Raw genomic sequence first — 25,118 nt, 5'->3', positions numbered from 1 at the left:
CACTGCCTTAACTACAGGCCAGGAGACAGTTGGGGGTCTGGGCTGTCCAGCGGCCATTTTTTCATTAGGCATAGGGACACCCTGCCCTGACGAAAATTAGACTGCAGACTCACCCAACAAAAGAGTCATTCCGTCCACACAGCGACACCGGCACTTTCAATTTAAAAACCTGTCGGTTGTTTCTTCACCAAGTGGAAATTTCCACTAAAATCCCCCTCTCAGTGTGTAATAGTGAGAAGACTGTCGTTAAGACCTGGTGTGCTTTAATCACTGTATGTGTTTTTCCCCCGTGCTGTGTTTCGGAACAGTTATTAAGGTGAAATATCTGATAGACAAGTGAAGAAAATAACAAAATATTTGTCTTTACGTTACAGTAACCATTGACACCAGAGTTGCCAGTGAAGGACTCAACTTTTTCCACTCCTCTGAGAGTGTGTGTGTTGCAGATGACCCTGAGGCCAGTTTATTCCCTTGATGACAGTTTCATACCCTCAGCGTACAAGGGTCTGTCCTGGTACCATGTGTCAGAGCAGAGGTGTTTGATAAGTGGAGATGAGTTACAGGCAGGGGTGAGGGGTAGTGTGTGACACAGATAACCCCTACAGATGGGCAATGGTCATGATCTAGTGTTTCAACCCCCTCAGCTCGGTGTGTGTGTGCGTGTTTTACCATTCCATGAGTGGGAGAGTGAAACGAGAGGCCCTGACCTCCAGCTGCACTGACATCAGCTCTCATCACTCCCCCACCCAATCCTCCTCCACCCTCACCCAATCCTCCTGCACCCCCACCCAATCCTCCTGCACCCCCACCCAATCCCTGGTAGATGAGGGGTGGCGTGATGCAGGGCAAAGATGCACCATGGAACAGGCGACAGGGCGACGCCCCGTTCCAACAGGGGCTTTTAAGATCTCATTCTAGCGTAGGGACGCACCCCCCTTTAATCTGAAATGACCGCTTTCAAACCAATCGAAGGACTTAAGTCCAGCGAGGCCATGTGCCCAATGGCTGCCATTGGAATCTGGTCATATTAAGGGCAGGGAGAAGAAGAGAGAAGGAAAGAAAGAGCGAGAGCTTTGTCCATAAGCTCTCTGTCCATAAGAACATTGGTGGGCCCTACATGTATTCTGTCCACAAACAAAAGGCTAGCCTTCCTTTATCAGCTGTAAAATGTAGTGTTTACTGCCTCAAAGCAATAGAAACTAAACAGAAAGATGTAGCTATAGCCCAGGGTTCAGAATAGGAATGTCTGCCTTGGTGGTCTGCTGCCCTGATACATTTCAGTGATGATAATGTTTTTTTGTTAGGTCGTGTGCAGGGCCTTCAGAATACTACAACATAATCCCATTAGCCTAGTAGCCTACCTGTTATAGCTATTTAAAAAGCGAGGCTACTGCAGAGGGCTTGTCAGCAATATAAACCGTGTCTTCTAGGAAAGCAAGACTGATAGGCCTTATGTTTTGTCTAAACGTCTAACCTGGGGATCTCTGATTTATAGACAATTATCTCCATGAACTTCGAGGAAGAGATTGGAATGATAAGGATATGGAGCACCCAGTAAGGCCAAGCAAAGTGAGATCATCTTTCCATATTCTTGAAGGACAGTTTATCGTCGATAAACGCTAAACTTTTACTGCGGAAGGTCCGAATTAAAAGCTTTTTGAAGAGTTCAACCAGGAAATGTGTTGTCCCTTGTTAACAGACTCGGCGTGTAATGACTCACCTGCAATTTTGTGAGAATGGCCTCTTGCATCACATCAGAATGCATGACAAAGCACCCTGAAGGAATCTGTTCTCTAAAATAAATATTCATTTTGTAAATCCAGAAAAAGTCCAAAGTAATATATCGTCTGCATTAGAATGTATGCACAACCATTACAACTGATGAGTAATCTTAAAATAGTTTCTCAATATGCCATTTGAATAACCCCTCCCCCTCCCCAGTTCAGACTTTGAAGATCCTACATCGGCCTTGAAGTTAATAGTAGGTTGTTGACTATTGGCTCATTACATAATACGTTGCTTTCCGGGCATTTTAATAAACATGCGTAGTCTTTGTGGAAGGTAGGCTATACACAATACAAATAGAAAGTCTTAAAATACCATGATTGTGTCATGAAAAGTTGAAAAGCTGAGCTCTGGTGTTTGGCTGTAAACACAACACAGGAGGCTACTGAGGGGAGGAAGGTTCATAATAATGGCTGGAATGGAGCAAATGGAATGGCATCAAACCATGTTTGATATATTTGATACCATTCTACTGATTTCACTCCAGCCATTAGTGGAATCACTAATCACTAAAACACAGAATGTGTTTTAAAAGAGAAATGAAGTACTCTGAAACACCCAAAGTGGTTCTTCAACCTGAATATCTGTGTTTTTAAGAGAGTGTTGTGAAAACCCTTTTTGGAGTATCAGTGCATGTAAAAGGCAGCATCAAAACACAAAAACAGTGTTTCTCATACAATCAATGGTTTATAAATGCAAATGGTTTATAGCCTAAATATTGATTGATGATAAGGGACTATGGAGAATATTTTTTGTGGAATTCCACCTTCATTTTTTCAACGCTTTATTTAGACAGATTGGAAACAGGGGGGCAATAAGATGGTACATTTCGTTGGAATTTTACCCACTCAACCACACAGCAAGAAATTATTATGGGTTGAATTAAAAGTGACAAAACAACAACAGCATATACTTAATCAAAATGAATGCAAGTAGTCCAGAGCCTGTGGTCTAGCGATAACTCACCTGGCTTAGTCCCCCCCCTCTCCCCACTGAAGACCGGGGTTCAATTCCCCTCTCCAACTCTTCAATCTGTTTCTCCCACCTATCTGTATCCCCTCTGTCATTTCAGAACTGTCTCAATAAAGTTTCAAAATATCTTTAAAATAAATGTATGTAAGTTGCTTAAACTATTTGTTAATTCAATTTGACCAAATTAATGTAAGAATAAATCCAACTGAATATGTTGCTCAAAATGTAAGTATCTTTCATGAGGATAACCGAAGAGAGAAAATGTAGTGATTGAACTTATTGGAAGTCTTTGGTTTTAATTACCTTGCATTTCCTATCTTTCCAAGTGACTCTGTTTTTAGAGGATTGTGGGTACTTCCCAAAAATGGGACTTTATGATTTTTTCACACAGTATATGAAGTTTGAAGATAGACAATTATATTTATATATTAGTATTAAGCTTGTTGTGCCATCACGTGTAATGGATCATAGTGAATGAATATCAAAACCGTTAGACAAATTGACATGCAATGAGGACAGCAGAGAATTCCCACAGAATGTCATGGTTGTTAAGAGAAGAGGTAAGGTAAGAATCTTACATTTTTACAGTACACCTGACAGTTTGTGCTGGTGGTTTGAAAACTGTTTGACAATGCCTGACAAAATGATGTAAAATGTCCACTTTTAAAATACATAAAACAATGGTATACATTATGACACTTAAGAAAAGGGGATCAAATTCTTCACTAGACAGAATTCAAAACATCATAATGGTGTTTCGAAGCTTTAGAGAGAGAAAAAAACAACACCAAAAGAGAAGGTATCTAATTCTGCACTAAACAGGACTTGAATAACCAAAATAATGTTTTCAATCTTTTCTGTTAGTGCTCCCAGTCCCTAGCAAGGTGTTACACAACACTTGATGATTTTGTGGTGTTACAACACACCATGTAATGTTTCGAAACATCTCAGGATGATGTGTTTCAATACTCCAGCAGTTCAGGTTTCATCTCCTTCAAGTTGGTGGCAGCTCAGTTGCCACAAGTTTTGGTGTTACAAAGCACTTAATTTTAACAGTATAGGTGGGATAATGACCAGGCAGACAGTTACCATAAGTTGCTGATGTTATCTAAACTCAGGAGATCAGTTGAAATGTGTGTAACTGCGCTGTCAAGCTGCTAAAAAGAAGAACTCCCCTCTGCCTTCAGCCACTTCAAAATGAAATTATTTTCAGCCTCTTTTTGACGAGGCTGCGCCTGATATGCGGGCATCAAAGGCAAGCCCAACAGCTGTCCGAGAGCCTGAGGTTGACTGTGGTAAACTTCTCTGAGGTGAGCAGAAATCATGGTTTAAGATGGAAAGACTAAATAACACCAACAAAACCATGCCACACACATTCCATTGGAATATAGACAAGTCTACCACATAATTCCACCCGTCAACCTGTGATCTAAAATGCTAATTGAGTAAACCCAAAATATTGGCACATTAATTTGCATTACTTTAGCAATTGGGAGGTTAAATGAAAATCCTTAGATTTTTTTTTAGGTCAAAGCCTTCAGAAACAACCGGCTGACCTCAACCATGGCAAAAAGGCTTGTTTGGGTTTGTGTGACTCCCGTGGTGATGCATTTGTTGCGGATTGGAGACATTGCTTTTTCTGAGTGTTGTGCATTGGGGGAAGAAAAGTTTGCCTTCTACTCTTTCCAAGCACGCAGGCCTAAAACATTTCCAAGGTAAGCTGAAAAATAGAATTTCTCCAATAATGCCAAATGTATTTATCTTACATGTCCCCTAGCCTATACAAAGCTCGTGCAGGGACATGGGGGGAATGCTACATACAGTGGGATGTCCTGAAAAGTTAAAAGGACTCCCCTCTCCAAACCTTATCACATAATTTGGTGCAGTCATCCGATTGTAAATAAGTGATGTAGAAGTGCATTGTCTAATGGGGCACAAGTTGGAGACGGGCGTCTTTATTCTGTCGGCATGAGCCGCCGAAGACAAAGGATGGAGACAGACGGTCTAACCTTTGATTCTTCCGAGAACGTGTATCGCCATGTGTCAGTGTATGACCCATCGTCCACAGTCGTGCCCCGAACACTAAACCGTCGGAAACATTTGGATCACTTCTCAACTGTCTCCAACAATCAATTTCAACTATCCACCCAGATGGCAATTGGATTAGCGAGTGTCAAACCACCCCATATAAACTAATTGACATAAAAGTGAAATTTGAGCATGGTGTAGCCCATCCCCAAGTATCCCATGCCTAGGTCTATTTGGTCTCTAATTGTTACATTATTCTTTATGCTTATAAATGGCAAAAGGTGAATCTTACAAAACAGCTATGTTGAGAAATTACTAAAGGCCTTTCCTCAAGTGTGAATCAATCCAAGTTGGATAATGCCAGACCGAACATTATTTTATTTGGGAGAGAGAGCATCAGAAAGATTCCTCTGTTATAATGAATTGCAACAATTACTTGAGTACATTTTCAAAAGTATCAGACCCAAACGTGTTAAATACAAACTCATATAAAACAGTCATGGACCTTTGCTGTCAACTTTTCATTTTTCACAACCCATATTATCTGATCGATTTTTACAGTTATACATAAATCTAATTCTTACTCAAGGGACTTATCTAATAAAATAATTGGTTTAAAGATCTATGTAAAGAGGTGAATTAAAATCAATGCACATTTCTGATTACTTCGATTGATTCATAACAAATCAGTGCTTTCACACAGTGCCCTATTTAAGTACACAATTTGAGCTTCTTGTGATCTGCTCAAATGTAATATTGGAAGGCAATTTGTTTGAATTTTTTATTTTAAATGTATATAATATAAACGCAATAAATATTACCAGTAAATAAACTTTATTTTTATTTTTTTTTATACTATTTTCTCATTTTAAAAACCTTATACAATCTAATATACATTATGAAAAGTTGTACAGCTTTTTATTTATGTTTAAAATAAGGACTCACTTTTATATGTAGATATAAATATATATATATATATATATATATATATATTTTGTCAAAATATATGATCATATTGTCAAGGAAACCAAAAAATTAGACAAACATACATCGCAACATAAAAGTTATAAATAAAGGTCCAAGTGAACATTTTTGGGAGTAAAGTGGGGTCTTTTCTTAGCGTCTGTGCTGCCTGCCTAAAGTTGCCCATAGTCAGTGTTAGCGGCAACCGCACCCTTCCACTACCATTTCCTGGTAGTTTTTTAGGACTACCTTGTCGTGTTCGTCCAGGTAGAGCATGGAGATGGCACTGAGCTCCGTGGGCACGCAGCAGGCCTTGGGAATGTTGGTGTTCACCGAGTTCACCAATGTCTGCACGATGGCGTGGTTGGTAGAGTTCAGGTGGTCTGCCAGGGGGAAGGGGCACTCCCCATGGCAGTAGTATGCCTGGTACCCTGGGGGCGCCACTATCCAGTCATTCCAGCCCACATCGCTGAAGTCCACGTACAGCGCGTGACGGCGGCAGTTGCGGTTGCGCTTACGCCCCCGCTGCTTTGGGCTACGCTTGGCCCGGCGCGTCAACGGGTGGCCCTTGCCGTCGTGGCCGAAGGTGACCAACAGGGGGCGTAGCTGCTCCCAGTCCTCCCCGGGTTCCTGGTGCAGTGAGCGGCTGATGCGCACGTGGCGGCCCTGGTGGCGCGGTGTCTGGTTGAGGTGCTGGACCTCCACAGCCAGCCCGTGGTTGGGCAAGCGCTCCCGTGTCCAACGCAGCACGGCGGGGCTCACGTCGAAGCTCTCCCAGCGCGAGGCGTTATGGCGAACCAGCCGCGTGTCCAAGAGCCGCGTGATTAGCTGCCCGGCCCGCGGGGGCTTCAGAACCTCGTACACGTTTATCCGGTGGAGCCCCTCCTTGTCCCCCCCGCTCCCCGAAATGGCCTCGTCGATCTCCTGCCGGAACAGACGCAGCTCGGCCGACGAGAGCAGCTCGTCCTCTGGGATGCTGCTGAGATTGAAGAGGAAGCGCAGCGGGGCGGCCTCGCCATTCTTCGTCTGAAGATCCCCCGGATGAACCCGCTCCATGTGCTCTGAGAAAGAAAACCGGACACAGTCAATGTCAGCACTTTTATCAAGGGAGTCTGTACGAGCTGCCATCTTGACTCTGATGAAAGCATCTATAGGTTTGATTTAAGAGTTCATCCTTGAACTGAGTGAAGTGATTGCTTCAATTCAGAATCCAGTTCAATAGGAAAAAACTGTTGACCTATGTGAGCTCTCAAAGGAAGGACCTTACATGAAAAATATGGTCAAATATGAATATATTGAATTTCCTTTCCCTTCTCTCTTGTTACTATTTACTTGTTCCCTCCAAAACGATTACACCGCCGGTTGTTTAAATCCGTTCCCTTTCTGTCAATTGTCAATCGTCAGTGTAACATGCTTTAACTATACTTACTTACCTATCCATAAGGACCTTCCAGGACTTCCCACAATGCCTTTCTCTGAGCGCTTTGATGAAACATGCATTACTTAGAGGGTGGTGATTAACGTACAGGAGCTACAGTATAAACATAGTAGAGGGTAGCTATTCCATGCAAAGTCTGCAGATTTCTGGCAAGATCACCATTGTTGGGAAAGGAATGTTGTGTCTACTATTTTTCTGCTCAATCTGGCCCTGTTATTTCACACCGAGGCCTTAATCTTACCCAGGTGGTTTGCATTATTAAAACCTGCTGTGTTTTTTGATTGGCTCTGCAGTTTGTTAACTGGGGACATTTATCATTTTCATCATGAATAATCATTACGGATTCCCACAGACAATCCTTTGGTGGTGGGGCAGCTAAGACTAAGTGGAGGCCTGAAAAACAGGTTTTTTTAACCATGGTTCAAACTCCTGCAGTATTCCATGGGTAATTGAATCTTTAACCTCAAGAGGTGTCTTTGCATTTTTCCCTGTACAGTTTCTCCCAACGTGAAACTAACATGTTAAGCTTTTCACATAGTTGTCCATCCATAGCTCTGTCATTGTAAACTTGAACTTGGTGCCTTGAATAAGTACAGTTGAAGTCGGAAGTTAACATACACTTAGGTTGGAGTCATTAAAACTTGTTTTCAACCACTTCACAAATGTCTTGTTAACAAACTATAGTTTTGGCAAGTCGGTTAGGACATCTACTTTGTGCATGACACAAGTCATTTTTCCAACAATTGTTTACAGACAGGTTATTTAACTTTTAATTCACTGTATCACAATTCCAGTGGGTCAGAAGTTTACATACACAAAGTTGACTGTGCCTTTAAACAGCTTGGAAAATTCCAGAAAATTATGTCATGGCTTTAGAAGCTTCTGATAGGCTAATTGACATCATTTCAGTCAATTGGAGGTGTACCTGTGGATTTCAAGGCCTACCTTCAAACACAGTGCCTCTTTGCTTGACATCATGGGAAAATCAAAAGAAATCAGCCAAGACCTCAGAAAAAGAATTGTAGACCTCCGCAAGTCTGGTTCATCCTTGGGAACAATTTCCAAATGGCTGAAGGTACCATGTTCATCTGTACAAACAATAGTACACAAGTATAAACACCATGTGACCACGCAGCTGTCATACCGCTCAGGAAGGAGATGCGTTCTGTCTCTAAGAGATTAATGTACTTTGGTGCGAAATGTGCAAATCAATCCCAGAACAACAGCAAAGGACCTTGTGAAGATACTGGAGGAAACAGTTACAAAAGTATCTATATCCACAGTAAAACAAGTCCTATATCGACATAACCTGAAAGGCCGCTCAGCAAGGAAGAAGCCACTGCTCCAAAACCTCCATAAAAAAGCCAGACTATGGTTTGCATCTGCACATGGGGACAAAGATTGTACATTTTGTAGAAATGCCCTCTGGTCTGATGAAACCAAAATAGAACTGTTTGGCCATAATGACCATTGTTATGTTCGGAGGAAAAAGGGGAGGCTTGCAAGTCAAAGAACACCATCCCAACTGTGAAGCACAGGGGTGGCAGCATCATGTTGTGGGGTGCTTTGCTGCAGGAGGGACTGGTGCACTTCACAAAATAGATGGCATCATAAGGGAGGATAGGGAGGATATATTGAAGCAACATCTCAAGACATCAGTCAGGAAGTTAAAGCTTGGTCGCAAATGGGTCTTCCAAATGGACAATGACCCCAAGCATACTTCCAAAGTTGTGGCAAAATGGCTTAAGGACAACAACGTTAAGGTATTAGAGTGGCCATCACAAAGCCCTGACCTCAATCCCATAGAAAATGTGTGGGCAGAACTGGAAAAGCGTGCGCGAGCAAGGAGGCCTACAAACCCGACTCAGTTACACCAGCTCTGTCAGGAGGAATCGACCAAAATTCACCCAACTTATTGTGGGAAGCTTGTGGAAGGCTACCCGAAATGTTTGACCCAAGTTAAACAATTTTAAAGGCAACGCTATCAAACACTAATTGAGTATGTGTAAACTGACCCACTGGGAATGTGATGAAAGAAATAAAAGCTGAAATAAATCATTCTTTCTACTATTATTCTGACATTTCACATTCTTAAAATAAAGCAGTGATCCTAACTGATCTAAGACAGGGAATTTTTACATGGATTACATGTCAGGAATTGGGAAAAACTGAGTTGAACTGTATTTGGCTAAGGTGTATGTAAACTTCCGACTTCAACTGTATCTTATTACTTTGTAGTGATCCTTAAAAATGGACTAAATTGAAGCGGTATATAATGGAATTTATATAATAAACAACTTAGTTTATCCAGCTCAAAAAAAAGTCTCCAAGCATGTTATTAGCATAGTTTGACAGCGGGAAACAAAACACCCAAAGAGAGCAGTAGAAACAGATCTTCAAGATAGCACACACACACACATTGCATCATAGACAGGCGGCTGAGCCTCCTTGTGCCTGAGTGGCCTTGGTGCTGTGCTGTGCCGTGTTAGACAGTCTGTTAGACAGGCCCCATTAAGGCTGACTAATCCCTACTCCCCTGAGGGCAGACATGTTCTTCTTCAGCCCTTCAGCTCTGCCTGCTCGTCCATCCACTACACTAGACTACTGTCACACTGTGTTTGATCTCTGGATTATACAAGACAAATATCTGATTTAGAGCACATACTTTATCCACATATGTTATGGGAAGGTCCTTGTTGCACATAAATAGCCTACATGTTTACCTCTCTTTCCCTCAGTTTTACATGAAGCCTGTTTTAAAACTGTTCTTTCTGACTAGGCTATCCATATTACACTTACATCTTGTATAGTTGTCAGTATACACTTAGCATCCATGCTAACATATCTCTCTTACACAAACTGTGGATAACCAAAGAGCGTGAACAAAATTAGGATCTTTAACTTTAAGAACATTTCAATCACAGTGCAGCTGGCTCACCTGCTCTTTCTCTTCGCTAATGATGCGAGAATGTGTTCAGTCTCCGGTCTGTTGTGTGTAGAGTATCCTAGCCTATTCATTGACGATAGGCCAAAAAAGCAACTAAAGTTGCAAGCCAAGAAATGTCAAAATATATAATTTCACTGCGAGATACACAGTTGAAGTCAGAAGTTTACATACACTTAGGTTTTCAACCACTCCACAAATGTCTTGTTAACAAACTATAGTTTTGGCAAGTCGGTTGGGACATCTACTTTGTGCATGACACAAGTCATTTTTCCAACAATTGTTTACAGATTACAGATTATTTCACTGTATCACAATTCCAGTGGGTCAGAAGTTTACATACACTAAATTGACAATTCCATAAAATGATGTAATGGCTTTAGAAGCTTCTGATAGGCTAATTGATATCATTTGAGTCAATTGGAGGTGTACCTGTGGATGTATTTCAAGGCCTACCTTCACACTCAGTGCCTCTTTGCTTGACAAAAACTGAGTTTAAATGTATTTGGCTAAGGTGTATGCAAACTTCCGACTTCAACTGTAGCTTTTGATTGGTGATAGATCGGCCAAATGCATGGTTCTGACTCCGTCTGCCTGGTGGCCGACCTACCTATATATACACTGTGCCCCTCACCTCTTTCTCTGTCCCTTGCTAGCTAGCTATCAAAAATGTGAGTGTTTGTGTTCTTGGAAGTACGGAAACGAATCAGTCTCCCCCGTTCCAAAAATACAGGAGTCGATTACTAGCAGAAGATGTTTTTTCTTTCTACTAAATGTCTTGGTAAGTCACGGTATTTAATCAACTTGAAAGTACGCTTTTTAAGAGAGAGTGGTCAGCGTGCAGGCGGCTCGAGATTATTTGATTGACAGTTCTGGTCGCCTAGTGAAGCGGCATTCCTTTACAGAGAAGTGGTGCTTCAAAACTATCTCCAGAGAGGATTTTGTGTCTGCATTTAAAAACAGTTGTGTACCTTTACAGAGAAACAAACATGCCGTAGTCGATGCGCTTTCAAGGGTATATAGTTGTGGTAGGTATAACCATTATTCTGTGTTGGGAATTGACGTGGAAATGTATGATTTTTTTATTATGGTTTTAACGATAAGTTAGAGTTTGCACTCCAGCTCTCCAGAGTTCTCCAGTCGGTCTGCTCTGCTCCCAGTGCACACATTGTTGGCAGGAGGGACTTTATTTAGAAGACTACAGAGTAGCATTAAAGATAATTGCATGTGGAGGAAGGTCCCTCTTAAAGGGCCCTAGCTCCATCTTAACTGGTGGAGACATGAGAGAGAGGCACACTACTGCTGGTCAAGGGCTTTTTTTAAGCCCTTGTGCTGGGTGGGGTGAGAAGTGTAACTCAATAATATGATGGTATGCTTTTCCTTGAGCTGCTAACCAAACACACGGCTGGCTTTGTCGGACCGCAGATTCTCTCAGGAGTAGGGGAACTTGTCTGACTGAATTCTTGCCCCCTCTTTGGCCACCATTTTGTGACCACATCCTTAGATTTCATAGTTTATGTTAAAGGTGGGAGGGGATGTCCTACATTTATGTTTAAGTGGTGTAGGAAATGTCGGATTTTCCCATTATTTTTTTCGTTGAGAGATGGGGATTCTTTGCTTACGGGTCCACACCCAGGCTAAAAAAATAAGTTCTGGGAGATATGTGTTGCTGCCATCACTATTGGAATGTTATTGAATGGGGATGGATTGTTGATGTCCAGAAAATAAAAATGGTTCAAGATTATTTTTTAGGGAAGGCAGTGCTTCATTCCAAATAATTTGCTGTTTCAGGTGCTGGTTGGCCAATTACCTTGACTTACAGTACATTTTCTATACCAAGCTCTGTACATGGATTCTATAATGGGGCATACGTCATTGACATGCACTGTAACTGTACACTGAAATATGCACCTTTCCCATACTTATTAGAGGAAAGGTTATATTACCTCTGGATATCCACATGTACTCAAAATCCATGCAGATCGCTCTTTCTGATCAATATATTGATTAGGTTTGGGGCATAGGCCTGGGCCCCTCTGTACAGACAGACAGACATTTACCCACTCACTCTCTCTTTACCTTCGTGGTGGAAGCCCCTCACGGTGTTGGCGCGGCTAGCCGACCTCTCGGGGTACTCAAAGGCGGCATCATGGGCACCGGCCTCCTCGGCCTCACCCGACTGCAGTCGGTAGAGGTCCAGTAGGTAGCGTGGCACGGTGGCCGAGCGGCTGGGCCGCGGTCGCCTCTGCAGCCCAAACATGTGCAGCAGCGTGGCCTCAAAGTCCCGCAGCAGTTCATGGCTCTGACCAGCAGTCCGGCTCTGCAGGCCCGGGGCTTTCTTCTTCCCTTCCTCAGGTATCAGACTAGCATGGTTGCTCTCTCCCAGCAGGACTTGGCATAATAAAATGACCATCAGCATTCGATTACCAGGAATCATGATGTCTCTGGGAAGGCAAAGACAGAGTAAAAATAAACAAGTGGTTGGTAGAGAGAGGGAGTTTAAAAGAGGACATGGAGTGTGTGAGAGAGAGAGGGAATAGAAAGAAAGAGAGAGACTGTTATAAAGTGACATTCAACATTTGTCTACCCTTCCTAAATCTCCTTTTTCTAACATAACCTCCACCCCGCAGGACCCTTGACTAATGTTCTCACTGTAAATGTCCTCTAATTGGTTATAATTGTCCTGCCTGGCTTGTTTACAGTAAAATGGCCTCCGATCAGATATCTTCCCTATGCAGTTTCTCTGGCGACATCCTCCAAGAGTTAACAGCTGGTTAAAAACACCACTTTTTGAATGGAATCTGGGGGCCATTATTGTTACCCTGTCTCTCTCTCTCCCTCTTCCACTATGATTAGACACATAGGAGAAACAACCCTGGGGTCAAAGCAAAGTCTTAATTTGTTAAGTAGCCGAGTCCCTCATAAGTCTGACCCAACCAAGGAGTCAAAGGACCATGTGCCGCACATTCCACCAACATTTTCTCTGTAAAAGTGAGATTAGACGCTTTTCCTTTTCACTAGTGCCATCGAGTTATTTAATATAAAAAAATATGACCAACCTCAAATCAATGTTCTGAGAAAAAAGAAAGGGAGAAATGCAGAAAGCTGTGGCAATGGTGTCACATGGCATGAATTGAATAAGCGTGGTCCACTTACCGACAGAAAATAAAGCATGGGAAAACAGTCCATGTTTGTTGGGAGCCAGCAATGGACGCGTTCCTCAAGGAAATGTTACGTGGTGCTGGGGGGCTGCTTGAGAGCGTTGGAGTGACCCTGTTCCTGAAATTTGCAGAAGAGAAAAGGGACATTGTAGTCATTGTAGTCTAGCCAGCGTAGAGGAAAGTACTTCTGGCTTTGACTTAACATGTATGTATGTGTGTGTGTAACCCAGTCTCTCTTTAAGGATTTTCACACAGACACATGGGGTAAAAGGTTACGCTAATGTTCTCTTTTCTGTAACTGGCAAGTCAGAGCAGGGAAACCGACTAAGAGCAGTTCCCAGAAGTGTGATGCCTTTTCAGACACCACACATTAAATAGGACAGAAAATGAAACAGCAAAAACACTTAATGTAACAATATGATTTGTAAACGTTCTACTCCATAATCTTCAGACTTTAGCAAACATATTTTTAAAGAGATCAAGCCACAACATCCATCCACACTTCATAAGCAATTTGTCTGTCAATTGAAAAACAGTATTGTCTTGCTATTTTTTTGAGGTAGTAGGACCAAGTCATTGTAGAGAGCATACATTTACATAAACACTGCCATGTCTATGCAGAACACACAGACAGGCAGACAGAGTAGATGGACCCTCTCTTGTCCTCCCTCCTCATTAAGGCCAGCTATCAGATGGTTCATGATAGCTCTGTATTGATTAGTAGTGAATTAATCTGCATCCCAATGGCCTCAACAAAGGAGGCCAAAAGCGCTTTTTCAAGAAACTTAAAAAGAGCACACCCCCCCCCCCCCCCAACCTGTGTGAGCACCCATCAAAAAGAGACCCCCTCGGTCCTCCCACCCTACTTCCCTCAGTTGTCCTGAGATATGTGGAGCCGCTGATGACAGGCCTGCTGCTCTGCTCTTTGACCAGACCGGCATCAATAGGCCCAAGGCCAACCACTATGGACTCAGCCAAGTACTAATGCTTTTCTATATGCTGTCCTCCTGTCCTGCCTGCAAAAGTGTAAGTTAGACATACTATATGTACCTACACACTATCTTTATCTTTAGTACATTGAAGAAGATCACTGCATTATATACTGTAGTCTCAAACCTGTGTGATATGAGTCTGTTGCACCTGGCGGTTTGTTTTCCAACCTGATCAAAAGCATTATTTGCTGTGTGAATGTTTTTATGTACCGGTATGTACATGTATTTTTACGCTGCACAAGAGTAGCCCTTCGGGGATGATAAAGATCTATTGAATTGAATAGAACCTTGTTTTTCCAGACCAGCCAGACTTCACACGAATTTGCCACTGCAGTATATTAACAACAAGAATCGTGTTATCCAATACAACTCCAGATTGTCACGGCGAGGCAGTTCTAGAACTGAGACAATTCTCTCCAATCCCTCTATACACAGTGTTCTGTCCTGTAGATGGTTTACGCCCATTCTGTGGATCTATGACATCACAACAAGAGGGACTTGGCCCTAATGAATCTCTTGCTTAAACACACATTACTGAATCACACTAATAAAATTAACGAGTGTTTGTAAAATAGGGCCTGGGCAAACAGTACCACAGAGCAGACACTTCGACTCAATGGGTGAGAGCGACTCTGTGAGCATTTCGTCATCAGTTTGGAGCCCATTCCACTGGAAATGGACCAAGCGCTACAACAGCAAAGATGCACATTAACAATAACATCATGTCCACACTCACTGTGTGTGTGTGTGTGTCCGGGTTCATATCTCAGTGTTTATCTTTTTCCATCCATGGCTCACTGTACATGTAATCAAGGAAATATTTTCACTTTTTTTGTAACAAAATTAGACATTGACCTTTGTGCGACCTTGTGTTCTTGGTCGTGACACAAGGTCCTGTGTTGTGCGAGTGCTGACTGGTGTGTGTGTGTGTGTCTGCCAGCCCGTGAGAACCATGGCGAAGAGGCAGTAGGGTTCTGAAAATGATCAGCTCTATTACCCATGGGGTGGAGGGATAACGTGTGTGTGCATCTCTGACAACAAACGCTCATTGTGCCGAGAGGGCCTCTCCCATGATTACAGCGATTCAGACCGCTAAAAACAAAACAGTGACTACAGAACTTCTTACAGAGCCACGTATTAAGTCGGTGTATTCCCCAAGTATGTTGACAACCTATGGCAGGTAGCCTAGCAGTTAAAGGCGTTGGACCAGTAACTGAAAGGTTGCTGGTTCCAATTCCTGAGCAGACTAAGTGAAACATCTGTTGATGTGCCCTTGAGCAAGACACTTAACCCTAATTGCTCCTGTAATTCGCTCTGGGTAAGAGTGCCTGCTAAATGAGTCAAATGTAAAATAAAATGACTGTGCCAGCTGATCTAAAGAGCATAACCAACAATGATGCTCATCACATTTTTCCTCGTTCTGCTCTTATATTGTAATAACCACTGTATAAGAGGGTGTCTAAAAGGATAAATAACAATATGATTGAACCCTTTTATTGTGTTGGGTTATTCAGCTCATCAGCTGTGAGGCAGGCCTAAAGTAGCGGAGAGGGACAGTCCGGGAGAAAGCGTAAAATTCCAAGTCTGAGTTTTGAACCGAACAAGGGACAGCGCCATATTTTGCAATGAATGTATTGTTGCCCAGCGTGCAATTAAGCCTGGGCAGTTTGCTTCCTCTGGTCTGGCATAGTCCTCCTCCCTAGGCCTTTATTTGACTCCTCTCCCCTCTCTTTTTCTCTCTCTCCCTCTAACCAGAGATAATGTGATCAGACTATGCACATGGCCCTTTAGATGTGTTTCCTGAGGAATTTGACAGGGGGGGGGGGGGGGGGGGGGCATTAAGTTCACAGAAGCATTCATATCCCATGTTTCTTTTTTGTACAGTGGATTTAAAAAAAAAAACATTTTAAAAACCATGGTACACTCGATGGGTAGGTATATACTTGGTTGAAAGTAAAGCCTGATAGCTCTACTTATTTCTGACAATAAGTTGTGTACAAGAACAACAGCAACATGGTTTTGAAGACAGTTCTAAGACAACAAATGGATGTTTCCAGTTATGTCTCCAATCACAGTCAATAATTATCAGTTGGTCTGTCAAATTAGCATTTTATATTTTAACATTCTTATCAGTTCATTAAACATTAGTGTTTTTCCCCATTTGAAGTTGTAATGAAAGTGAATGGCCATATCTTTAGGGCCAAGAAGCAGTTTGACGTGAGAGCAAAGTTATTGAAGCTTGTGCCAAGGCAAGTTCATAGTTCATCGTTGAATGATAAATCTATAACCGCTAATGATCACATTTTGTATTCATCCCTTTTTTCGTTTGTTATTCTTCTTTTTAAGCTATAGGCCTAAGCATCGGTCTGTTTGTACTTAGCAAAGAGGCCAACTTCTCAAAATTAAGAACAGATACGTTTACTCTTGCTGTCAGCTCCATGCCCAAATCCTCTCTTAGAATTACTTGCTGTAAACTGTGGAATTCTGGTGGAGCCATTAGTCATCAAATCATTAATTCAAACAAACGAGTAATGTAATGATTGAAACATTTGGAATAGGCTAGTGGAAGTGGATGCAGATTGAGCAGTGCGAAGGTAAGGCTACATGCGTCGAAGAGGTCAGCTTGAGCCTGTAGTCCTGTAAATATTTACGGTAAACCTGCTGCCCCTCATTGTATTAATTAGATTTTCTACAAAAACGTCTAAATTCGATAGGCTACATAGACTTTTATGAATTTGTGTGTGTAAGCCATGTGTTTGTAGTAGCGGTATAGATTGTTTTTTTTAATGGTCCTACATTGCTTCATCCTACGTTTCCATTACGTTTTAAATCCAGACATTTGTTCTTAAATAACCATTCGGTATCGAAATGATCCTAATATTTTTTTTTATTTAAATAAGTTTTGCATTTGAGAAATTTAAAATAGCCTAATTGAACTGAGGAACGTAACTAAATTTACGCATGGAAGACCAGTGTCTCTTTGTCCAGGGGTGTCTAATCAATAAAAGTAGGCTTCGACTATAGGCCTACATATGGACTCAATCCAAAAACTGACAAATCAGTAACAACCTAGAGATAAATGTTTTGATGAAAACATGCGGGTAGCCATTCCAAACGTTTACAAAATAGGAAATACGCGCACAATACTGTTCGTGCAGGTGTCTAACCCAGAGCCAATTTGTCAACAACCACAAAAAATATCATAATCTATTTATGCAAGTTACAACAGTCAAAAAGTAAGTATTCGTAACCTTCTTTAACAGAAAAGTACCTCATTAGTTGTTTATGTTAAACACTTTCTGACACCATTGTCCTAGCGTGCGCCAGGGTATACCTTAATCAATGTATTTCACTTCGGATCAAATTATTTCCATGAAGTAGCTTCAGTAATCCGATTAAATGCAATGGGATACATTTAATGTTCAGTATCACGAACATGATACTTTTGATTGGCTAACATTCTCAATTGTGCTATTTCAATCATGTAAATGGCTTTAAATTTGTTTTTAAATGTGGCCCGTCTGAGCCTTCTGCAATTTGTAGCCTAATCCTGTACGGTACTTTGATAGATGTAATGTTCTAGGATATATTGTTGTGTCAATTTCTCGAACATGCTACAGATATGAAGTTGAGCGGGGCTTACCATCAGTAGGGGTACAGGTAGTTCCTCGAGAAAAGTAAATATGACAAAAGAAAGTGTGAGCTCTCCACACGCAATGGAAGTCCAGGTGTAAAGCATGTACTGCAAACGCCGAATTAATTTATGGAGAGGTACGGTGGTGCTTTCGGATCATTAATTCCTTAACGACCACTCTAAAAAAAAAAACAAGAGACGAGACGATGGCCGGAGACCGAAGCGGTAGATGTATGAAGCAGCGTATGTTTGCAGCGGGGTTCCTATCTCCAGAAGTTCATGAGGGCGGAACACTGCGAGGACAGGCGTACTCTCCAACTGATCATGCATCTATTGCCCCTTGCCGTTTTTATGTGTCCGCCCTATTTAGCCTTCATGCCTCCTCCTACCCCCTCCACCCCCACCCCCATTCCGCCCCATTCCGCTGTTTCAAACACCTAAGATAAACCCCCTCCACTCTCTCGAAGAGAAATACATTATGCGCAATATGTTTCAGACTAATAATGAGTTGAAACTTTCTAATACTATTTTTTTAAATTGCATTTCGACCTGTAATATCGATCTGAAATATGTAATACAACATTGCTACCCTGCTAATTATTCAGATACATTTTTAATGCCAAACCTTTTAGTGCGTTCTGTTTTAAAAGCATGAGCGCGTTATTATGTTTTGACTGCATCTGGTCGACACACCACCCAACATAGCCTAAATTGTCCATTCAATATGTATTTTTTGACTGATGTGCGCGGAGCTGCATGAATACACTTCAACTCCACATTAGACCCATCACATAGCTAATAACGGCACAATTGCGGGTCCATTACGCCTTTCTATTTCTTCCTCAATCTCAATGTCTTTCATTGCCAATGGATAAACTATCTGTTCCCTTTCCTCAGTTTATCTGTTTACTGTGTTCCTATGGAAACGATCATCTGGGGTTCAAGGAAGCTTTTTTCACAGGTCTTCTAAAATGGTTTTGAAATAGGCTACGTTATAGGACTACCATGTGGAGTGACAAAATGTGCGTGCCATGGACAGTGGATTAGGAAGTGTCTTGCTACATTTTCACCTGAATATTCACCTGAATACTCCTTTCAACTTCTTCTTCCAAATATTCCACATATTAAGAAACCCTCAGACTAAATGAATGAAAGCTTGTAAGATGGTGTGATAAAAAAAAATGATGTAGGCTACCTCACATTAAAAACTCCATGGTTGAAAAATCCTTGTTGACTGGGTAATTGTTAAACAGCGTTGCTGCTACACCTTACCCCACAGCCCTTCAGTAACATTTAAGTCTTTAAGACACATATTTTTAAGACTGCGGGGCAGAGAAATTGGCAATAATGAATCTTAAAGCCTTAAATCTGCTCTGGATCTCTCTGGTTCTCTGGCCGGGGTCACGTAAGCATCCTGAGAAATGTACTCCTAGTGAGGGGATTAGGCTGAGATTGAACAGTGGTCTAAACAGGATACGCTGGCGAGAGAACCTAATGCAAATGGCCGCCGTTGTTTCTCACGCTGTATTTACTTTAGTTTCCCCTGTAGTCATACATTAGTCGACCAAGTGGTTTCTGTTGGCGTGCCGTTGACTTTTGCCCAGTTATTACATTTTGCCTTGTATGCATCCAGTGTCGTGTGGCTTTGTATGTAAAGTTTATTGCACTGTTAGATAATGAATGTCTTGCCTCAGACATAAATCTCAATGCGAAGTGGTTATGCACATCTGCAGCTAATCGGTGCAGTAAGCTGTGTTTTTGGGACATACTCAGAGGGCTGTGGGATTCACTCAAGATACTCTTTGAAGAGGGAGGGTTTCAGACGTTTTCGGAGGATCGGCAGGGACTCTGCTGTCCTAGCTTCAGGGGGAAGCTGGTTCCACCATTGCCAGGACAGAGAAGAGCGTTGACTGGGCTGAACGGGAGCTGACCCCCGTAGAGGTGGGACGGCCAAGAGACCAGAGGTGGCTGAAGGAGTGCTCGGGTTGGGGTGTAGGGTTTGAGCAGAGCCTGAAATTAGGGAGGGGCAAATCCCCTTGCTGCTTTGTAGGCAAGCACCATGGTCTTGTATTGGATGCGAGCTTCGACTGGAAGCCAGTGTAGTGTGCAGAGGAGTGGGGTGACATGGTAGAACTTGGGAAGGTTGAACACCAGGCGGGCTGCGGTGTTCTGGATAAGTTGCAGGTGTTTGATGGCACAAGCAGGGAGCCCAGCCAACAGAGTGTTGCAGTAGTCCAGACAGGAGAGGAGAAGTGCCTGGATTAGGACCTGAGCGGCTTTCTGTGTGAGGAAGGGTCGTAATTTACAGATGTTGTAGAGCAGTGGTCACCAACCTTTTCTGAGTACAGATCACTTTCTGAGTCCAAATGAATACTGAGATCTACTACTCAGATGAAGGAAAAAAAAGATGACTTAAAAAACACTATGCAACATTAACCCATTAAAAATAGTTCTGTGGCAATGAGGTTTGTTCAGTAGGCTAGATGCCCAATACATTATCACTGCATATTGGCTATGCTTGAATTGCCCTGCCAATGTAGTTCTTCTCAGACCATTTAGAAATTATGTCAGCCAATTCATGTTGAAATTATATTTCAAATTGTAGATATATGATCGCAGTGGTAATAGATAATTTGTTGTATTACTTGTGAGGCACAGTTTAACATAATGATTTGCTTTTGATTTGATTTTACTGGACTGATGGCCTGCATCTGATGGTCAGTCTGCGGGGAGGGAGGGAGGGAAGGAGAGAGCAGCAGTGAAGCTGCCTCTCATCCGACTCACCGACCTTCCACTCTCTCTCCCTCCGCTGAGAAAAGTGGACACAGTCTTCCAGTTGATGGCGAAACTCAAGTCACACTGCATTATTTCTGCCACATGCGCCAATTCATGTTGTTACTCTTATGACCAGAGAAAGGGAAATATTCCTTGCTGTTAAAAAAGACACAAGCTGCCAATATTAACAACTATCTGATTGGCCAGAGGTAGGTCTATAGGTGCACTTGATTTGCTCTCTGGGCCTGCCGGGTATGCAAAGTTCTACCTTCAGGCACATGAAATGGTTCAAAATGGGAACACTGCTTTCCCGGCGCTAGGGATGCTGAATCAAGTACACCTACCGCCAACAGTTTCAAAAATAAAATTAAAAATAAAATTTAAAAAATAGGAACGCAAGACTTTATCGTTATTGTTTTTTACAGAAATGTTCGGTGATCGACTACAAATGCTTTGGAGATCGACCAGTCGATTGCAATCGACAGGATGGTGACCACTGTTGAAGAGCATGAACCTGCAGGAGCGAGTTACTGCTTTGATGTTTGAAGAGAATGACAGGGTGTTGTCCAGGGTCACGCCAAGGTTCTTTGAACTCTGGGAGGGGGACACTGTGGAGTTGTCATCCATGATGGAGAGGTCTTGGACTGGGCAGGCCTTCCCCAGCAAGAAGAGCAGCTCCGTGAATTATTTGTGAATGATTTCCTCCTTATGCACGGGCTCTTCCAGAACATTTGACCTGTTTGGGATCAATCCTATCTCCGAAACCTTTCAGCTTGATGAGTCAATCAAGTGTATCACACAATAACACAAACTGATGAAATGCAGACAAGCATGCTTGGAGAGAGGAAACAAAATAAAATAAAGTAACCCCATTCCTTCAGTTGGCAGGGAGAGTGGAGAGAAGTGGAGGGACTAGATGTTCTGGTTCCACAGGGGCCTTCAGATGACCATAGGGATCCTCGATCCTCCCACTCTGGAGGGATAAGAGCTTTGCTGGGGTGGGATTTCCCCACAGTACAGGCCTGATGGGGCTGAGGGCACCTGGCTGTGGGTCTTTAATGGAGGTCCACTCCCAGGCATTGACCGGGCTTAGCCCCACTGAGCCCCATTAGATCTCTCTGAGATTACCAACCCTAGGTGGTTCAGCCCTACAGGCACTGGCTGAACCATCACCCATTGCACAGTCAGGGAGGGGACCGCAGTCAATTTACTCCCCCAAACTGATGTGGAAAATACCCCATTAGCCATACTTTGTACTTTCTGTTCTTTACAAAGATTGTTCATGCTTGTTTTTACTTTTCGCTTATTGCAGTAGCATTCCTCTTTTTATGTGAGCATGCTGAGCTGAGTCATCAGGTGGCATCTGCCATTGGGCAATTGAAAAGGTCAACAGTCCTGTGCCGGTGCTTTTGGTGAGAGAGTGGATGATTTCACCTCCACGGCTATGAGTCTCTAAATCCCGCTTGGAGCCACTCACCTGTGAACGCCAGCCCATAATCAACAGGAGCTCAAAGGTAACCTGGGAGTGTAGACCCCTGGCCCCGTGTCATAACACACCTTAGTTTTCTCTTTCTTTTTTTCAGATGTTTAGTGAAGTATTCACTAGTGCAGACACGTGCCACGGCAATTGATCAAACATAGCTTTCACTATAGGTCCCAGGCTTCTCGCTGGAACATTCTTCAACCAAGCCATCTCCTATTTCTGGGTAATGGTCTGTGCTACAGCGCGTTTGGCCAGTAATCCCTTAACTCAACCCATGGATCTCAAAGCCAGTAAGTGGCGGGAGGGGTTAAATGGAGGGAAAGAGGGTGGTGGTGAGGAGTTGAGGAGGGATTGCACAAACTATTTTAATCCCTATAATGGAATTGGCATGTAAACTCATGAACGTAGAAGTAAACACAAAGAAAATGAAGAGGGATGGATGTTGGATTGGTTAGAACAAAGAGAGGTCACTGCCTCTTCCGGCCTGTCTACTTCAGCTGAAAAACACTGTTTAATAAACACCATCAGTTTGCTTTTACACGGAATGTTGAAGTTTTAAGTCACGGTTAAATGTTTTATCCACGTGAATGTAAATTTGAAGCTATAGTTTTAGCAAGAAAGCCTTATTTTGATAAACATCTTTCCATCGTCGAGCTAACGTGGAAAATGTTTTCCCCTTGAGGTCACTTGCACTGAATAGAATTTGGTTTCGATGACATGCAAGTCAAAAGAAAGTAAAATTAAATGTTTTGTCAGAAATCGAACAGATGCTTCAGCTTGTATTGTTAAAAAAAATCATTTTAAGTATTGTAAGTGTTTACCTAAATACCCCAAAATATCTTATAGCCCCTGTCACACCCTATGTTCAACAGTCAAACTCGGGTACCACAGGCTCCATTAGAGAAAGCATCAGTGACAATTCAGTCCTTTGTTTGGGACTGAACTTGGGTCAGTAGATGATTGGAATCGTTTGCCACTCTTTTGCCAAGTGAGTGACAGGTCTTTAATGTCCCTCCATCTCCTGTTGTCGCTGGTTCAAAGCTCCTCCATGCAGATGTTATCAAAGGCAACCGCTCAAGTGAGTGGCATCCCTAGCCTTTTTTTAGGTCCGTCTCTCAGTGCAGAGGGATGAGACACTTCTGCCACAACACTGTCCAGACCCTGGCTGAGTGGAGCAACGCCTGATGCCAGAGCTCTAGTGAGCTTTGGAGACTTTCTCAATGGATTAAAAAGCTTTTTTTATCAGGGCCTTGGATTGGCGCTTAGAGATACCTCTTTAATCAGAGAGGGGAATTGAAATGGCCTAGACTTGGGGTCCTAAGAACCAGAGCTAAGCCAGGAGAGAGTAGAACAAGCAGCCCAGTGAGTCCTACTGTTCTGTAATAAAGAGCCATGGTGTTATTGTCCACTGTGGAGTAGAATAGACTGGGATAGAGGGGAGTAAAAGTAGAATGGAGTAGCTAGCATAGCTTAGAACACAGATTGCCTTGTGACCACGGCCCTACACGGTGCAGGATCTCTGGCGTATCCTAGTCAGTCAACCAATCAACTTACTTAAAGGGTCTCATAGTCAACCAATCAGATTTCTTAAGAGAAGTAACTCAGCACAAAAAGCTGTTCATACATCCAGCAGAATTGACTCGCTGACAAAAGCTAAGCAGAGTTCCATTCCAAAGGCAAAGTTTTCCTAATCGAATTACCAGAGGGTCACAGACCATCAAAAGTAAACATGGCACTTGACTTTTGACCTAGAGCGCCAGCAGAACAGCAATGGCAGCAGGTAGGACGTCTTAAGTAACTCAACTTCAGTGAGTTCCAGGAACTACGGTATTGATATACTCTTCGCTACATCTATGTTATAGTTTAAGCACTGGCTGTGGAAAAGCATATAATCTTTTGAATGCAAAATAGACCGTGGACCAACCCCATGGACCTTTCAGCGACTCAAATTGGTTGAGTAAGATATTACATGAAAGCTAGTCAGTTCATACTCCCTCTTTCTGTTCTGTCTCCTTCTTTTTCTTGTTCTCTGCATATTCATTTTTACTGCACATCAATAGCCTAAAGCCCCCTGAACATTTTAGGCCATTGAGAAGCTCTTAAGTGGATGAGCGAGTGTTAACTATGTCTTTTCAAACCTTGACATTTAATACTATGTATAAATCACTCCGGGGACCTGTTATTCTTTCAAGAATGTAACTACATACTTTCAAATAAAACTTGAAAGGGCCCAGCAAGTTTTAAAACGCAGTGTGCGCTCCTAAGATGGCAGGAAGGAATTCCAAGCAGTCAGAATATGCTAACATCCCAGTGTGGGCGAACCGTGGGCAGGAAGATGGGACGCAAAGCAGAGAGGAGAGAAAGGAGAGGAGAGGGGAAAGAGGAGAAGATGAGAGGAGAGGAGAAGAACAGCAAGTTGGGTCATCATGGATATTGGGATAGGACATGGAGGACTGCTCATATGAACTTGCTCCTTCCATCTGTAGGGGACCAACCCTCTGTCAATTTAAACCGGGCCTGTCAAACTCATGGGCAGCACCAGGAACGGTTCCATTTTTATTTTCATGGGTTTCAGTGTTCAGTTCCCTGCTGAAAACACCCCTAGCATAGATCAGCATTCATTTCAAGATGGTCCATGATGGTATTTGCTGGTCTGTGCTGGTTGACCAGCATGGTCTAGCTGGTCAAGCTGGTCTGACAAGCGTGGTCTGTCTGGTTATGCTGGTTTACTAGCATGGTCTAGCTGGTTTTGCTCGTGACCAGCCTTTGATGTCATTTGAACATGGGTGACCAGTCATCGCTGTGCTTTGGACACTTGTGACCAGCCTTCACTCTGTTTTGGACACATACAAGCTTGTGCTGGGGATGCTGGAGTATGCTGGTCAAGCATGGTCTAGCTGGTCAAGCTAGTCTGATCACGCCCACCGATATCATTTTTCCCAG

General features: G+C 42.7%; 1 protein-coding gene across 1 annotated transcript; it reads right to left on the bottom strand.

The window, feature by feature from the left end:
• Positions 1-2,552: 2,552 nt before the first annotated feature.
• Positions 2,553-18,263, bottom strand: bmp4 (bone morphogenetic protein 4). The gene is made up of 4 exons (XM_021574116.2): positions 17,927-18,263; positions 13,287-13,409; positions 12,210-12,574; positions 2,553-6,809 (listed from the first exon to the last, which is right to left on the bottom strand). The coding sequence occupies exons 3-4, from the start codon at positions 12,565-12,567 to the stop codon at positions 5,944-5,946; spliced, it is 1,224 nt and encodes a 407-aa protein (XP_021429791.1). The 5' UTR covers positions 12,568-12,574; positions 13,287-13,409; positions 17,927-18,263; the 3' UTR covers positions 2,553-5,943.
• Between the last annotated feature and the right edge of the window lie 6,855 nt (positions 18,264-25,118).

The sequence above is a fragment of the Oncorhynchus mykiss genome, chromosome 19, assembly GCF_013265735.2.
Source record: "Oncorhynchus mykiss isolate Arlee chromosome 19, USDA_OmykA_1.1, whole genome shotgun sequence".
NCBI lineage: Eukaryota > Metazoa > Chordata > Actinopteri > Salmoniformes > Salmonidae > Oncorhynchus > Oncorhynchus mykiss.
The sequence above is the reverse complement of the archived record's forward strand: the minus strand, read 5'-3'. Positions and strand labels throughout refer to the sequence as shown.

Coding starts and splice junctions, on each gene's coding strand:
- bmp4 (XM_021574116.2), bottom strand. CDS start 12,567: ATGATTCCTGGTAATCGAATGCTGATGGTCATTTTATTATGCCAAGTC. Junction 6,810..12,209: donor GAGGGGCTTCCACCACGAAG/GTAAAGAGAGAG, acceptor TTTCTTTCTCAG/AGCACATGGAGCGGGTTCAT.